The sequence below is a fragment of the Mus pahari genome, chromosome 10 (genome assembly GCF_900095145.1).
Source record: "Mus pahari chromosome 10, PAHARI_EIJ_v1.1, whole genome shotgun sequence".
NCBI lineage: Eukaryota > Metazoa > Chordata > Mammalia > Rodentia > Muridae > Mus > Mus pahari.
The window spans coordinates 50,574,533-50,591,939 of NC_034599.1; the positions used below are offsets into that span (position 1 = coordinate 50,574,533).

The window sequence follows — 17,407 nt, forward strand, 5'->3', positions numbered from 1 at the left end:
GTTCATTTCTGGGTCTTCAATTCTGTTCCATTGATCTACCTGCCTGTCACTGTACCAGTACCATGCAGTTTTTATCACAATTGCTCTGTAGTACAGCTTGAGGACGGGCATGGTGATTCCCTCCAGAGTACTCTGCTGCCTCCACTGGGGTTACAAAGAGAGATGGCAGGGGTGGCCCTGACTGGACCGGAACCCCGCCTCTGGGCAGGTGGTGTTCCTTTGTTCCTGTTCCTGCTGGCGCAAGCCCCACCAGGATTCTCTGGAGTTGATTGTGTCCCACTCACCCGTGATCCTGAGGACCTGCGGTGTGGAGAGTCTTCGGGAGCACTCAGCGACCTCCACTGGGGTTACGAAGAGGCCTTAACACTTCTTGTCCATGCTTTGCTTCCTGCCCCCATGCCTTCTTCCCTACAGTGATAAACTGCATTCCTTTAAACTGTAAGCCTAAATAAATCCTCCCATGATTATCAAGGGTTTGGCCCCAAGTATTAATTTCACTTGGAACTAGCCATAATATCAAGATTCATTCATGCTATAGCCTTTTAAAGCTTAGTAATGTTCTTTGCTTTGTATGTATCACTTTAAAAAAACTACTCATCTATTGAGGGGCATGTGGGTTTTCCTAGCTGTTGGCCTTGTGAATATGCAATGAACTTGACAATGCAGGTATTTATTTAAGATTCTAATTTTAATTTTGAATAAATGCTTAAAACCTATGATCATATGGCAGTTCCATTTTTTTTTTTTAATTTTATTAGGGACATTCATACTGTATCACCTTGCATTCCCAGTGGTGCAGCAGGCTTCCAGTTTAGCCACATTCTAATCAGCAACTATTTCGTGATTTAAAAAGCAACTGTGGCTATCTTAACAGTGAAGTAATACACCGTTGTGTTTTTGAGGTGAAATTCCTTGAGAATAGGTGACTTAAACAATCTTTTCACATACCTGTTGTCTATTTTAATATACCTTCTTTTAACGAATGTCTAGTTAAGCCCCTGGTTTAAATTTGTGGCTCTTTCTTTGCTTGAGGGAGCTGTGAAATCTGTTGTGGAACTGCTACAGTAAAATTTTCACTGCATTTATTATATTCTTTGCAGTGAGAATTTTGGTTTCTTTAAAAAACCTGGTTATATTATATATGGTTTTCTTTTAATCCTAGTTGTGGGATAAAAAGCTGTTCACAGCAGGTGATTATGATTTGCCTTGCGCACTAACAAAGGGGTGTGTGTGTGTGTGTGTGTGCCTGCTTGTGCGAGTCCTCGAGAGTGCCAATGGCACATAGTTTAAATCTGGGGACTCTGGAGAGGATATAAATAGGAGAGCTCTGAGAGGGCCTATGGCAGCAGCTGCTCCCCCTGCTGCTGGTTCCTATTGTCTCCTGCTGTTCTGTTTGCTGGATTGCTAGTTTGCTAATCTTGGGTTGTTGGATATTTTAAGTATGAAGACTGGACTTGCCTCTAGGAACCTGTACTGGCTAGTTTTGTGTCAACTTGACACGGGCTGGAGTTATCACAGAGAAAGGAACTTCAGTTGGGGAAATGCCTCCACAAGATCCAGCTGTAAGGCATTTTCTCAATTAGTGATCAAGGGTGGGAGGGCCCATTGTGGGTGGTGCCATCCCTGGGCTGGTGTATTGGTTCTATAAGAGCAAGCTGAGCAAGCCAGGGGAAGCAAGCCAGCAAAGAACATCCCTCCATGGCCTCTGCATCAGCTCCTGCTTGAGTTCCAGTCCTGACTTCCTTGGTGATGAACAGCAGTATGGAAATTTAAGTCGAATAAACCCTTTCCCCCCAAACTTGCTTCTTGGTCATGATGTTTGTGCAGGAATAGAAACCCTGACTAAGACAGAACCCTATGCTCCTAACCAGCAGAAAATAGTCTAAAGAGGTCTATGCCCCCTACCAGGTGGAAGTAGGCCCATAGAGATCTATACTCCCTTTCCCTGCTAATCTTCTTTCTCTCCTATCTAATATTGGGAGGTTAGAAGGATGGTAGATTTAATAACCCAATAAAATAGCTAAAAAAATATGCCAACATTCTTCTAAATATGGTTCATTTTTTAAAATATGCTTTATCTTTGTTGATTTCTCATAGATGCAATAACCCTGTCATGTCTAAAAGATACTGTCTTTCAGCAGTCACTCCAGCTCACTGGCTCTTACAATCTTTATGCTCCCTCTTCCTTGATGCCACATGAGATTTAGGTGTAGAAGTTATATTACAAATGTCTTGTGTGGGTCTGGGCACTTGACTGCCACTTACTGTCTGTATTTTGATCAATTACAGTTCTTTGTAATAGCTTCTGTCTTCTGATAAAACTAGCTTCTTAGATGAGGTACAAGGGTTCCACTTATCCAGTCTCTTCACCTTATTTTTAAAACAGAGTCTCACATTGAAGCTGTGGCTTGTTAATTAGTTAGACCAACTAGCTAACAAGCCCAATACTCCTGCCTGTGTAAAGTAGTGCTGACTTTACACATGCACCACTGCACCTGTCTTTTACATGGCTGTTAGGGCTGTGAACTCATGTCCTGATGCTTACATAGCAAGTGCTTTACCAAATGAGCCATTTACTAGCATGCTAATGATTTCTTTAAGGGAATTTCCACCTCATTTCCTCTTCTCTGTCTGGAACTTTCATAATGCACATACTGGACAGTTTGAGGGTACTCCATTAAGTCATTTAAGATGTTATTACTCTTTTTAGTTGCTCTTTTTCTTTTAGCTCTTCTTACTAGATCATTTCAGACCATGATTTAAATTTGTAGCCCTTTCTTTGCTTGATGAAGCTCGAATCTATTGTGAAACCACCACAGTAAAAATTTCAGTGCATTTATTATGTTTGTCACTGTCTTAGGGTTTTATTGCTGTGAACAGACACCATAACCATGTCAAGTCTTATAAAGGACAACATTTAATTGGGGCTGGCTTACACGTTCAGGGGTTCAGTCCATTATCAAAGTGGGGGCACGGCAGCATCCAGGCAGGCATGGTGCAGGAGGAGCTGAGAGTTCTACATCTTCATCTGAAGTCTGCTAGGAGAATACTGGCTTCCTAGCAGCTAGAATAAGGGTCTTATAGCCCACACCCACAGTGACACACCTACTCCAACAGGGTCACACCTAATAGTGCCACTTCCTGGGCCAAGCATATACAAACCATCACATTCACTTATAAATATACTTGGTTCTTTTAAGTAAGTTTTATCTTAGTTGTTATTTTTATTTTCCCATGCAATATCTTCTTGTGCTTATAAAGTATCTTTATGACAGCTACTTTTTCTTGTCAATCTCTGTACTTCTGTTTCCTTAGGACTTGTCAATAAATTTAGTTGGCTCTTTAGTTAAGCCATGTTTTTGTTTCTTTGTGCATTTTTGTGTAACTTTGGATGAACTTTGTGCACTTGATAAGAATGTTTCTTCTCCCAGACTAGCTTCCAAATGAAGACTCAAGAATAAATGAGCACAGAAACTTTGGGGCCTCAAAAATCTCCTTTGGAGGATATAAACTTCTGAGTCATGTGACTAGCCTTTTGGGATGAAAAGAATATGCTTTTTAAGTCAGGATGATATAATCACTGAACATTCTCTGGTTGTAAAGTACGAGGTCTCCTCCTTGCTCTCTCTTGTTTTCAACAACATCCAAAGTAGGCTTGCTTCCTTTGAGATGGCATAGTTCTTCAGCTTTCAGTGGAAGCTGGAGCACTGAACTAATGGCTTCATTCTTCTTTCTAACTCTTTCAGAAAAGCTGATAGTTGAGTGTCTAATCCTGATCACATCCTCTAGGGCGCCATGGGTTCTTTGGTGTGATAGCTCATCGTCTCTCTTGTTGTTTGGATTCAGCAGTCCCTACCCATCAGGCCATGCTGTTTCTTTCCAAGAACTTGGTTATGTTAAGACAGAAATCAGCCTTCTAGCAGGTCTGGCTCCACTTCTCTAACTCTGTCCTGAAAAAGCTGTGCACCAACCCCTGGCATAGAGCTATGGTGGCCTGACAAAGTATAATCGTGGGTAAAATGAAAGAGATTTATTATTTTTTTTTTTTTTTGGTTTTTTTCAAGACAGGGTTTCTCTGTGTAGCCCTGGCTGTCCTGGAACTCACTCTGAAGACCAGGCTGGCCTCGAACTCAGAAATCCGCCTGCCTCTGCCTCCAGAGTACTGGGATTAAAGGCGTGCACCCATACTGCCCACTGGCTGAAAGAGATTTTTTTACTTGCTTCATTTTAGTATGACTTTTTGGTTAGGTTGTATGGTGTACTGTAACTTCTTAACTGGCTTCTAGAGTTCCCATACGGGTATACTGGCCTGTATATTGAGTAAGTGTCTTTGTTGGGGAATGAGGTCTCAGAGTTCCTATTTTCCCATTTTGATTTTTTTTGCTGGTCTTTTTATTGCCTTCCAGTATGTTTGTCTAGATTCCTTAAGAAAACATATACCATTCTATACTCTGGAATGAACTAGACTTAGAGAAGATGCTTAATTACTTAATAAAAAAAACAATTCACTTTAATATGTTTTAAACCTTTCATGCTTCACTGAAGATAGTATACCAGTGTTAGAGTTCACTCTCAGGCAAAACTTGTCTTAATGAACTGGTTTTTACAGAATTCCAAATACATATCCTAAAAATACTACTTTGTCTTAACACTGCAAGAAGTATGTAGTGTTAAAAATGCTGACCTATATTTTTTAAATTATAAACCCCAAACTATAGAAACTTCATTCATATTCCAGGCATAGTCAAACTTCCTTCTCAAAATGCTCCAAGGCACAATAAACAGTTCCTCTATCTGTCAGATGTCTAACAAGCCCCATTTTGTGCTGAGCACTCATAGAGTCTCTGCTATCTTGTCATTTCCTCTCTCCTCAATTGCAGGCTTCTAGGGTAAGGACTTGGGCTAAAAATCTGTAACGGTGTCATGTGAACAGTATTAAAGAAGTAACCAAAATTAAATGTATGAGTACTAGAGGAAATTCCAAGCAGTCAGAAGGTAGAAAATGTCTTCTAAGGCATTTGGATTTATCAAGAACCAGGTAAGCTGAAGTGCCTGATAATTAAGTGTCTTATAAATTTTACCAAGTCACAATTAGCTTCTTTTATCCATCTTTCTTTCACTCCTGAATGATCTGTTGGTGACTACTCTTTATCCCATATTTAAGGAGTTTTAGTTAGTGATCCATATTTTAGTTATATACATACATGAAAACCATTTACCAAGAATGAGAAATGGTCTAAAATTCTCAAATTATTGCCAGAAACATAAGGTTACCACCAGCATCCATCCCAAACTAGGAAACACACCTTCTCTTCAGTGCTGCAAAACCAGTCATAGAACTGGACAACTGACAGGTATAATATCACAGGCCTAAAATTAACAGAAATAATCAGTATAAAGAAGGAGAGCTAAAATCTGTTTGACAAAACTGTTGTTCCTGGATCGAAACTGAGGAAAATGTACAGAGTAGAATAAACACATGATGTGATAAAATCTATTACTGCAAAATTAAAAGACTTTCTGAATGATCACAAGCAAGAGAATATTCAAAGGAAATAAGGTACATAAGATCTTGGCTGGTATTGAACAGATGATAGCTATTACAAGAAGCTTAGAGCCAGCTCATGTGTCCTTTGTGATGGGCCAGGTAGAATTACTGTCTTTCTCCACAGTTGCAGCACAGCTCTCTGCAAAGAATATCATCTTACCATTTCTATATGATAAATTAAAGTCTGTGATTCTCTCAATTCAACACAGACCTGGAAGTTTTCTACTGTATGTGTGTTGGGGGCCTCATGTCAGCTGGTGTATGTTGTCTGTTCGATGGTCCACTGTTTGTGAGATCTTGGGGGTCCAGGTTAATTGAGACTGATTGGGAAAATAGCTTCAGGATTTCATGTAGAAGATGGTCTTGTGTGTAAATTACAACTGCAGAATGCAGAGGAAAGAAAGAAGGGAGCCAAGGCATGGCATTTAAGGAAAGCAATTAGGACACAGGGAGTAGAAGCAAGTTGGCTCTGGGAAATCTCCTATGTTGTAAACCTGCAATGCCAATACCTGAGAGGCTTAGAAACCACATCAGGAAACTTCTGGTCCCAGGGTTTCAAAGACTGCAGTTGACAGACCTAAACCTTTAGCTATTACAATGAGCTTACCTCATTTAACATCTGGGAACAGAGGTAAAATTTAAGGTGACAGCTGGCTGCTTGTTCACATCATATGTAAGTTTTCCCTTTTTGACGAAGGCATTTCCTAAATTTTAAGTGTAAATGGCCACAAAAGCACCCTTTTAAACCAGGTCCTTTGACACATGCTGGTGAGAGGCACTGAAGTTCTTTCAGTTTTCTCTTTCTGACACCCACTCCTATAGCTGTGCAGATTTGACATTGGGTCCACCTGATTCCAGAGCCAAGTTTAATGTGTAATGTGTTCTTCCCAAGTGTTAGATACCTATTACTCATTAAATATTAGAACTTAGAAGGCTCTGACACAAAATATTCAAATAACTGAGAGAGTTCACTTTCAGTTCCCATTGTGTGTTTGTAACCATTTTCATATCCCCCCTACCCCCGTATTAACCTTGACAGTAAATAGGCTGGATTCTTAGTTCTGGCCATAGAACAATTTCTCAAATCTTAACAGCTTCTTATTTAAGGCACTAATATTACATACCATCAATTGGTGTATCAGGAGGTCCATTAAGAAGGTAATCTTGTTACTAAACAGAACATCAGTGCAGTTTTCTGAACAGTTATTGCAGGCGAGGTTGTAAACATTGATTGCATTGCAGAGAGACCTGACAGAAAGGAAAATACCATTTGTAAAATCCAAGCAACTATTCTCCCAACAGCTTAAACTATATAACATCAATGATACAGCAGAACAGGCATGAGATGGAAGCTAGTCTACAAATCCAACCAAACCCAATTAGGTACAGGTCCATCACCTAGACATAAACAGTTATTTCCATAGCTAATGAATGCTATGCTCATCATTACCTAACAGTTCTTACTAAGAATGTCAATTAGTTACAGGATAGACAATGTAAACAATTTCCCAGATTTTCTGATAATGTCTTCATTTAAGACCAGACATCAACCAGGAACCTTGGCCTTTTAAATAATACCCCCTCCCCCCCAAAAAAAAGACTGCTAAATTGCCTGTTGCCAGAGCAGCTGGTACAGGACAAGGCAGCTGATAGAACAGTATGGAGAAACTAGAGATATTTTCCATAGGTAAGACCTACAAATTTTTGGAAAGCGAGACCTACTCTGCTTGAAGGGGGTATGAATATAGATCTGGTCCTAGGCAGATGAAGACCTCTTTCCTAGAGGGTCCAACCTGGCCATGGGCCAAAATAGTCTAAAGAAAAATTAGCCAAAAAAAAAAAAAAAAACTGAGACAGACACACACACACCCAAAACCACGATATTAATTGTTCAAAGAAACTTTTAGAGCAGTAAGTTCAATGTATATGGGACTCTCCTGAGTGTTTTGAAGCTTGGACCTAATGTAATGCTATGTAATCAATGTTTATCTATTCTGGCTTGTCTGACTGAATTTCCTGCTTAGTCCTGCACACAGACTTTCTAGGAGAGTGGTTCTCAATCTCATGAGAGCTCCAAAAATCTTGGTAATAAAAATTTTCATTTCCCGGGATGCAGCTCACAGGGAGCCACTGACAACAGGTCTTTAGTCAAAGATGACCCGGAACTAGGGAGGATAGCTCCAGAGCTGATAGTCCTCTGGAGACCTGGACAGAGGAGATAATCGCGCCAGAGCTGAGCTGGTCTATGGAATTTCTCAAGGTCTTGCCAAATATAATGAAACTAACACAGCAGTCAATCAAAATTGTACTAATGTCACTGCTTTGTCCACTGCCAACCATATTAGAGGTTACTTAACCATTCTAGAAAATTCCCCCAGTACTGCATTAAAGGGGGCCTGTGAGCACCTCTGGTCATAACCATTTTGATGAATGGTTGACCCCTGCATGCTGGTAATTTCTGCAGAATAAATGCTCTTTGCCTTTGTATACTATTTGAGTGTGGGGTCTTCCCTCAGTGGTTCTTGCACCTTAACACTCCCTAATACTGCAACCCTTTCAATATAATTTCTCATGTGGTGGTAATTTCCCCCCAACCATAAAATTACTTTTGTTGCTACTTTATAACTGTAATTTTGTTACTGTTATGAATCATTGTGTAAATATTTAATTTGCAGGATGGTGTTGAGCTACCCCTGTGACAGGGTTCTGTGGCCCCCAAAAGGGTTGCAACAAACAGGTTGAGAAGAGTTGTTGAGACATTTGTTTAATTGTGATGTGTCAATTAACAGCATCAATATTACCTGGGAACTTTAAGAAATGCAAATTGCCAAGCTCCACTGCATACCCAGAAATAGAAATTTGTGTCTTAAAAAAATTATGCAGCCAATGATAAGAACAACAGATCTTAGAAACACCATGTGAGCTTTCATTCATTCAATCATCCGTAGTCATATACTGAAGGTCCCTGTGATATGCCATACATTGTGTAATGCATATAACACAAGTAAATGTCACAGAGCTAATGCTTTACTGGGAAAAACGGTGGCGAGGGGAGTCCCTGTTTTAATTATGTTTGATGCAGTTGGACCTGACCACAGAATTGATGGGTTTCTGGAAGTTGGTTACAGTTGAGCACAGTACTCAGGAGTAGAGCTACAGGAGACAGATGCTTCTAGGGCGGAGTCCCAGTTTATCAGTAGAGATCATCCTAAAGTGACCTCAGATGGACCAGTGCCCAGGGGTTTCTGCTATCACTGTTTTGGGAGTCAGTTTCAGAAATCTCCCAAGACTTTTCTGAGTCATGTCCTTTGTGCATTCCTTTCCAATAAAGAACAAACTCAAAAATGCATAATTTAAAAAATACTGAACCATGTCTTATCCTATGGATATAAAAATTTAGTTTAACCAATCTCTATAGTGTCTAACTTTCAGTAGCATAAACAATGTCTTTTTGTGAGAAGTCTTTGTTGTAAACTGCTGGAGAAAAGCTCCAGATGATTTACACAGAAAAACTGACAGGTAGATTCTATACCCATAAAAGAATCTGGAGAACGCTTCTATGTCTGATACCCAAGTCAAACACTACTGAACTGGCCTAAACAAGCAAAACAAATCCAGAATGTGACCAGGCATGATAGGCCTCACCTTGACTGTGACTGTGGACTTTACAAACAGTAGCTTCCAACTCTTAGACTAGAGTCTGGATATCCCTGCTTTACTCATTAGCTCCAGGGTAAGGGTCTGGCTTTAGGCCTCAATCACCTACCTACACAGACACATAAAGTCTGGGAGCAAATGCCTGCTTGCTTCTTTCATATTTGCTGATTGTGATAAAATGGGTAAAAGGAATGGAATGTTTTTAAGGTTTTCAAGCATACTGCCAAATTCACACTGGCTTCCAGAAAAAAAATTATACCAATTTTTACTGTGAGAAAGGCACCTTTCCACACACTCCATGTTATGGCTAATACTGGCTACATCTTCATTAATTTGACAGCAAACTAAATGTTACTCTGTTTTTTAAAAATAATCATATAACACACAACATAACATGTTTTTTATGGCATCTTCCCAAATGGTTCTTCTATGAGTCCCCTGCCTGCCTGCTTGTACTCTTCTACCCCTGCTGGCCAATATCCTTTTTCACTTTCATGTAATACATGCTCTATTACACACCCCATGAAACTGCTCTTTCTCATGGGCCCCTTTCTAGTTTCAGGATTTATACATATTCACATATTCATATTCATATATAAAGCCAGCATCCACAAATAAAAGAAATATGCAATATTTGTCTTTCTGAGTCTGGACTTAATATAACAACATTCAGATCCATCAAGTTTTGGGCAATTTTAATATTTAATTTTTCTTGATGGTTTAATAAAATGCATACTGTATAATATGTACTACATTTTCTTTGCCCATTTATCAGTTGATGAAAAATCTATGCTGATTTCCTTGTTTCTTGGGGTTTTTTTGCTTTGTTTTTATGATTTAAAAGTACTTTCAAATTGTAAAATTAGGCAATTACTCAAATGTATGCTTTCAAGTTATCACTATCAGTTCACTGCAAATTTATTTTGGTGTGATGTATAAAATAGGAGCTTCAAGTTATTTTAACACTACTGATGTGAGTGACTATACTGCCCTAAATTTATTTGCAATGACACACATGGAGAATACCTTCCCTGGTTTCTTTGTCTAATTGATAATTGTCTTTATGTTAATATTGTAGTGTTTATTATATTACATAAGTTAATGGTAGGGTTATTTTAATATATAAAAACTATTAAAAATCCTGCTACAGTGTTGCGATGAACTGCAGTGCTTTAGAACTATACCTATGATGCTTTTGCAATTTATGTTTTTTATAGCCCTGATTTTATTATTATTTTGTGTTTTATTTAATCAAATTCATACAGTTTGTTACGAATTTTTGGTTAACAATTAAGAAGCACAAAGAAATACACATATATAAAAGCGTGTAACTTCTTTTAATATCCTCTGTGCTCACAAAGAAAATCTTTTCTCTGATAAAGAATAATGTGCATCTAAACAGCCTTATGTTCACATAGCTTGTTTAAGAAACTATGTTCTAATGAAGAAGAAAGGGAGAGAGAACCAAAACTCTCAGGGTGAGAAAAAACTTAGGTATGCAGTGAACTTACTTGAAAGACAATCTTTATTTGAAGAGCACCTGGTTTAGAGTGCACACTGCTCAGAACCCAGCTTGGGTGGTCTGTCCCGCAGCCCTCTCTGTAATTTTAAACGCGAATGACTTGAAGTACTCTTTGACATCAAACAGAAAGCCCCAAGTTTTCAAAGTATCTTCTCATGGAATATTCTGTCAAGATTTCACTCTGGTAGTGGCAAGATTCTAAGATACAGATTTTCTTGCCCCAAATATACTTATGAACAGATTTCTTTTGCCAGAAATTTTATTTTACTGAACATGTTTTCTCTTCAAAACAGAGGACAGAAAAAAGCATCATGAAACCATGCCTTTTAGTGAGAGGTGCAGGCTCCTACACTTCTTTTACATGTAAAAAAAAAAAAAAAGAAGAAGATGATTACAGCATATAACTAAAGTACATACTCTTAGTATACTAAGAGTTACTTAAGTACTTAAGTGTAGGTCCTGACACAATAGCAGTAGGGTACTTCAACACTCCACTTTCATATCAAAGCGGTCTAACAAACTGAAAACCAGCAATGAAGTATCAGAGCTAAATTATACTGTAGATCAAATGAATATAGCAGGTATCTATAGAATATACTACTTAACAGACAGAAAATACATATTTTTTTCTTAAAAGCAGGTAGAACCTTCTCTACAACTGATCACACGAGAGGTCATAAAGCAACCTTTAACAAATACACAGAACAAATAACAGAACAAAACTAATTTTTAACCTACCAAAGGTACCATGGAGTAGAACTAGAAATCAGTAGCAAGAAAAAACTCAGAAACCACACAAAGATTTTTTTAAGATTTATTCTTTAATCTTTTTTTACAGTACAGACTTTATCCCCTTCCTGGTTCACCCTCTGACTGTCCCACATCCCATCTCCAAGAGGATGTCCCCATCCCCACACCCCACCCCACCAAACCTCCACACTCCCTGGGGCCCCAAGTCTCTCAAGGGTTAGGTACATCTTCTCTGACTGAGTCCAGACCCAGAAGTTCTCTGCTGTATGTGCTGGGGGGGGGGTGGGTTCTCATATCAGCTGGTGTATGCTGCCTGGTGGTGACTCAGTGTCTGAGAGATCCCAGGGGTCCAGGTTAGTTTAGACTGCTGGTCTTTCTATAGGGCCACCCTCCTCCTCACAGGAAAGGGCAGAGAGAGAAAGGGAGCTGTGTGGGAAAGGGGACAGGGAGGGGAAGAGGGGAACATTATCAGGTATTGGGGCAGGGAACAAAACTGAAACCCTGAGGGCTAGCAGAAAAAATCGAAACAGGCATCCTGGGGGTGGGGGGTGGGGGGTGGGGGTGTGTCTCTAGAATGTACCAGAGACCTGGGAGTGAGAGACTCTCAGGACTCAAAGGGAGGGACCTTAAATGAAATGTTTTAGAGTGAGGAGAGAGAACTTGTACAGCTCACCTCCAGCAGAAAGACAGGGCATCAAGTGGAGGTATGGGGTTGCTATCCCACAGTCAAAACTCTGACCCAGAATTGTTCCTGTCTGAAAGAAATTGCAGGGATAATGCGGGGACAAAAATGGAGAGGAGCCTGAGGATAAGGAGGTCCAGTGACAGGCCCAAATTAGGATCCAGCTCGGGGGTAGGCCTCCAACCTTGACAATATTACTGGTGCTATGGTGTGCTTACAAACAAGGGCCTAGCATGACTGCCCTCCAAAAGGCCCAACAAGCACCTGAAAGAGTCAGATGTAGATATTTACACCCAATCAATGGACAGAAGCTGCTGACCCCTGTGGTTGAATTAGGAAAAAGCTGAAAGAAACCATACAAAGATAGGGAGACAGAACACTTATGGATCAAGAGGGAATCACTGAAGAAATCAAAAAGGAAGTTAAAAAATTCCTACAACCTGGTGAGCATAGTGACAAATAACTTTAATATTAGCACAAGTAGAGGCAGGTAGAGGATCTCAGTGAATTCAGGGCCAGCCTGGTATATATAGAAAATTCCAGAAGGCTATGTAGTGAAACCCTGCCTTAAACAAAAATCCAACAATAATAATAAAAAAACGATAGCATTATCTTCTTTCAGAACCCCTGGGCTACAGTCAAGGCAGTCCTAGGCAGAAACTTCACAGCTGTAAATACATTAAAAACATTAGCAAGATCTCAAATTAATAATGTAATGATGAACCTAAGGCTCTAGAAAAATAAAAAACCAAATCTAGAGGAATTAATGCATTAGATAAAGAGAATATACAGTATCAATGAAGTAAGAATTAATCTTGAAAAATTAGTAAGACACACACAGAGACAGACAGAGAGAGAGGAGCAAGATGAGGAGGATAAGGAAGAGGATGAGGACAGAGGAGGAGCAGGAGGAAGAAGAGGAAGAGGAGGAAGGGGAAGAGAAGAAGGAGAAGGAGAAGGAGTAGGAGGAAGAGAAGGAAGAGGAGGAGGAATAGTTAAACCCAACTTAATCAAATAACTGAAAAGAGAGTTGTTAAAATAGACTTCAGGACTCCAGTGAAGTCCAGAAAAATCATACTTTAAATACTTTGAAAGCTTACATTTTAAAAAGCTGAAAAATAGCAGTATTAGAGAATTTTATTAACTCACATCATCTACTAAAATTAGATTCAGAAGATATAAACAACTTAGACTATTAACAAGCAAAAAGAGTGAAGCGGCAATTCAGTTTCTATGCAAAGAAAAGCTCAGGGCCAGACGGATCTACTACTTAATCTATTAAACACATAAGGAAGCTCTAACTCCTTAAACTGTTTTACAAAATTAAAGGGAAGGAACACTTTCAAGGTCATTATATGAGGCCTAAGCTACCCTGACGTTAAAACTGGATCAAGACTTTACAAGAAAACAATCTATAGAGTAATGTCCCTGATGAATATATATGTCAACATTCTCATATATATGCATCTATATTTATTTCTAAATGTATAGATCTTAAAAGAAGTTATGCCGTTTGGGTTGATAATGTTTCTCACACAAGGCACAGACTAACAGAAACTCAGTTCCAGGCACAAGAAACTTCCTTTCAAGTTGTTTGGTCAGGGTTAATCAACAGATACACCAAAGAATACAGGGTTTGGCTGTTGCCCACAATTGTGTCCCAGAGGTGGAAGACAGTAAGTCTCTATTGTTGAAGTCACCACAAACTATGGACACAGAACTCATGATATTGCATCTTGTTCTGACCTGAAAGCTTCCTGCCTGAGGTCTAGAGTTTATGGTACCAGAAGGTGCTATGCAAACTGTCAAGAGGATGTGATGTCTATGAACTACAATTGCTAGCATGGCAAGATAGGCCTAAAGGTGCAACAGTGGAACTTGTATCTTGGTAGTAACCAGAAGTTGTCTAATTGGAATTAAGGCCTGCTCAACAAAAGGAAATCATATTTGGTACTGTATACCAACTACCAATGGCTAATACGCTTGTGGATCTTAGAAAAAACTTACTGCCACTTTACTAGACCAGCTTAATATCTAACTCCTTTCAAAATATATTCATAGATCTGTATATGTGCAGTTGCCTCTTTAAAAAAGCTTCTATTTGCAAATATGGAGAGAATTACAGAAAAGTATAACTGACCAATATACAAAATCAACTTATCTTGGGGTGCCCAGCCCCAGGTGACAGATCTATAACACAACTCTTACATCTATGGCTCAGGAAACATCACAGAGGACAGGCAGAATGACTGTAAGAGCTAGAAGACCAGAGACTCTGAAGTGAGATTGTATCTCTTAGAAGTGACAAAGAAGGGTCACTAATGATATCTCAACAATATGGCTGCCTAAGGAAGATCTGAACAAAGACAATACAAACAAACATACTAAATAGGAGACAAAAATCTCATGGGGTCTCATCCCCAAACAAAGAATGGCAGGCAGGTAACTAATGACTGCTAAGAGGGAGAATTAGTCTCTCCCAGGGATGAGCCCCTTAATTGGTTATCCAGTACCAAGTAGTAAGCCCTGAAATCCTATACAAACAAGCAACACTGAACAAACTCAGCAGGTTGTATTAGAGGGACAAAACAAAAGAGGGAAATGATGTAACTATGCTTTAATTAAAATAAAAAATTCTCAAAAAACTCCTGAAAATCAGATTCAAGAGCACATAAAGAACATCATACAACATGACAGGTTGGTTTCATTCCGGGGATGAAAGGTTGGTTTAACATATGGAAATCAATAAAGTAATACACTATCTAAACAAATTTAAGGACACAAATCAACAAATGTAGGCAAGACATCTGACGAAGTTCAGTGTGCCTTCATGATAAAAATCCTGAAAAATATTAGGATCAGACAGACCACGTTTTAACATAATAAAGGCACACAACAAACTTCTAGCAATCGTGGAGAAAAACTGAATCAGACCAGAATGCCCACTCTCAATTTTCATTCAAAATAGTAACCAAATCTTAGTTGAAGTAATAAGGTAAGAGAAATATGTAAAAGTGATACAAGTACAAAAGGAAGCAGACTATCCTGATTTGTAGATATCATGATGCTGCAATTAAAAGGCCTTACAGATTTCACCAGAAAGTTTTTAGATATAAGCACTGTTAGTAAAGTTACAAGGTATAAAATTAACTTGCCAAAATTAGTAGTTTTTCTGTATGATAACAAAATTGTTAAGGACAAAATTAGCTGATATGACCCATACACAGCAACTTTTAAAAACATGAAATACCTAGGAATACACCTAAGCAAGAAGGTAAAACACCTTTGCAATCAAAGCTTCAATACACTTGGGAAAAAAATAAATTGTAAAAGACATCAGATGACAGAAAGATCCTGAAATGAGCTCGTACTAGAATTAATACCACGAAAACTAGGTATATCTCCAAATGTAATCTACAGAGTCAATGAAATTTCTTAAAATCTCAAGTGACATTCTTCACAGAACTACAAAATATCCTAAAATTAGTGTAGAAACACAAGGATCAAAGAGAGCCAAAGCAATCCAAAGGAGAAAGAATAAATAATACTGGAGCTACCACAATATTTGATTTCAAATTATTCTTTTTTTATTAGATATTTTCTTCATTTACATTTCAAATACTATCCCCTTTCCTAGTTTCTTCTCCAAAAATCCCCTATACCCTCCCTCCTTCCCCTGCTCCCCAACCCATGCACTCCCACTTCCTGGCCCTGGCATTCCCCTATACTGGGGCCTAGAATCTTCACAAGTCCAAGGGTCTCTCCTCCCACTGATGGCTGACTAGGCCATCCTCTGCTGCATATGCAGCTAGAGACATAAGCTCTGGGGGTACTGGTTAGTTCATATTGTTGTTACTCCTACAGGGCTGCAGACCCCTTCAGCATCTTGGATACTTTCTCTAGCTCCTTCATTAGGGGCCCTGTGTTCCATCCAAGTTGACTGTGAGCATCTGCTTCTGTATTTGCCAGGAACTGGCATAGCCTCACAGGAGACAGCTATATCAGGGTCCTGTCAGCAAAATCTTCTTAGCATATGCAATAGTGTCTGGGTTTGGTGGTTGTTTATGGGATGGATCCCCAAGTGGGGCAGTCTCTGAATGGTCCTTCCTTCAGTCTCAGCTCAAAACTTTGTCTTTGTAACTCTTCCAGGGTTATTTTTTTTTTATTTAAACAATTTTTATTAGATATTTTCTTCATTTATAATTCAAATGCTATCCTGAAAGTCCCCTATACCCTCCTCCCACCCTGCTCCCCTACCCACCCACTCCCACTTCTTGGCCCTGGCATTCCCCTATACTGGGGCATATAATCTTTGTAAGATCAAGGGCTTCTCCTCCCAATGATGGCCAATTAGGCCATCTTCTGCTACATATGTAGCTTGAGACACGAGCTCAGGTGGTACTGGTTAGTTCATATTGCTGTTCCTTGTATAGGGTTGCAGACTCCTTTAGCTCCTTGGGTACTTTCTCTAGCTCTTCCATTGGGGGCCCTGTGTTCCATTCAATAGATGACTATGAGCATTCACTTCTGTATTTGCCAGGCACTGGCATAGCTTCATAGGAGACAGCTATATCAGGGTCATGTCAGCAAAATTTTGCTGGCATATGCAACAGTGTCTGGGTTTGGTGGCTGATTATGGTGATTATGGTATGGATCTCCAGATGGGGCTGTCTCTGCATGGTTCTTCCTTCCAGCTCAGCTCGAAACTTTGTCTCTGTAACATCTCACATGGGTATTTTGTTCCCCATTCTAAGGAGGGACGAAGTATCCACACTTTGTTCTTCCTTCTTCTTGAGTTTCATGTGTTTTGCAAATTGTATCTTGGGTATTCTAAGTTTCTGGGCTAATATCCACTTATCAGTGAGTGCATATCATGTGAATTCTTTTGTGATTGGGTTACCTCACTCAGGATGATACCCTTCAGATCCATCCATTTGCCTAAGAATTTCATAAATTCACAGTTTTTAATAGCGGAGTAGAACTCCACTGGGAGGCAGAGATAGGTAGATTCCAGCTGACCTAGCTTAATGAGAAAGCCCAGGCTAATGACAGAACCTGACTTAAAAAACAAGGTGGATAGAGCCTAAGGAATGACACTGGAGGCTGATTTCTGGCTTGTACACATCTGTACATATGTACTCACAGACAAATGAAAGAACATACACACACACACCCTTTCTAAACAAGATTCCATTATTACTTGAAAAAAATCCCACAAATTGACCTCATGAAATTGATGTTTCTGTAT

At 39.3% G+C, this 17,407-nt stretch overlaps 1 protein-coding gene across 4 annotated transcripts in view; it reads right to left on the minus strand.

Moving 5' to 3' along the window:
- The window catches only part of Scaper (S-phase cyclin A associated protein in the ER), a 345,780-nt gene that overhangs the window by 90,554 nt on the left and 237,819 nt on the right, over nucleotides 1-17,407 (minus strand). For all 4 annotated transcript variants that reach the window (XM_029543011.1, XM_021206319.2, XM_029543010.1 and 1 more), the window contains one exon: nucleotides 6,673-6,796. In XM_029543011.1, the coding sequence (XP_029398871.1) occupies nucleotides 6,673-6,796 (124 nt within the window). The remainder of the gene's footprint in view (nucleotides 1-6,672; nucleotides 6,797-17,407) is intronic.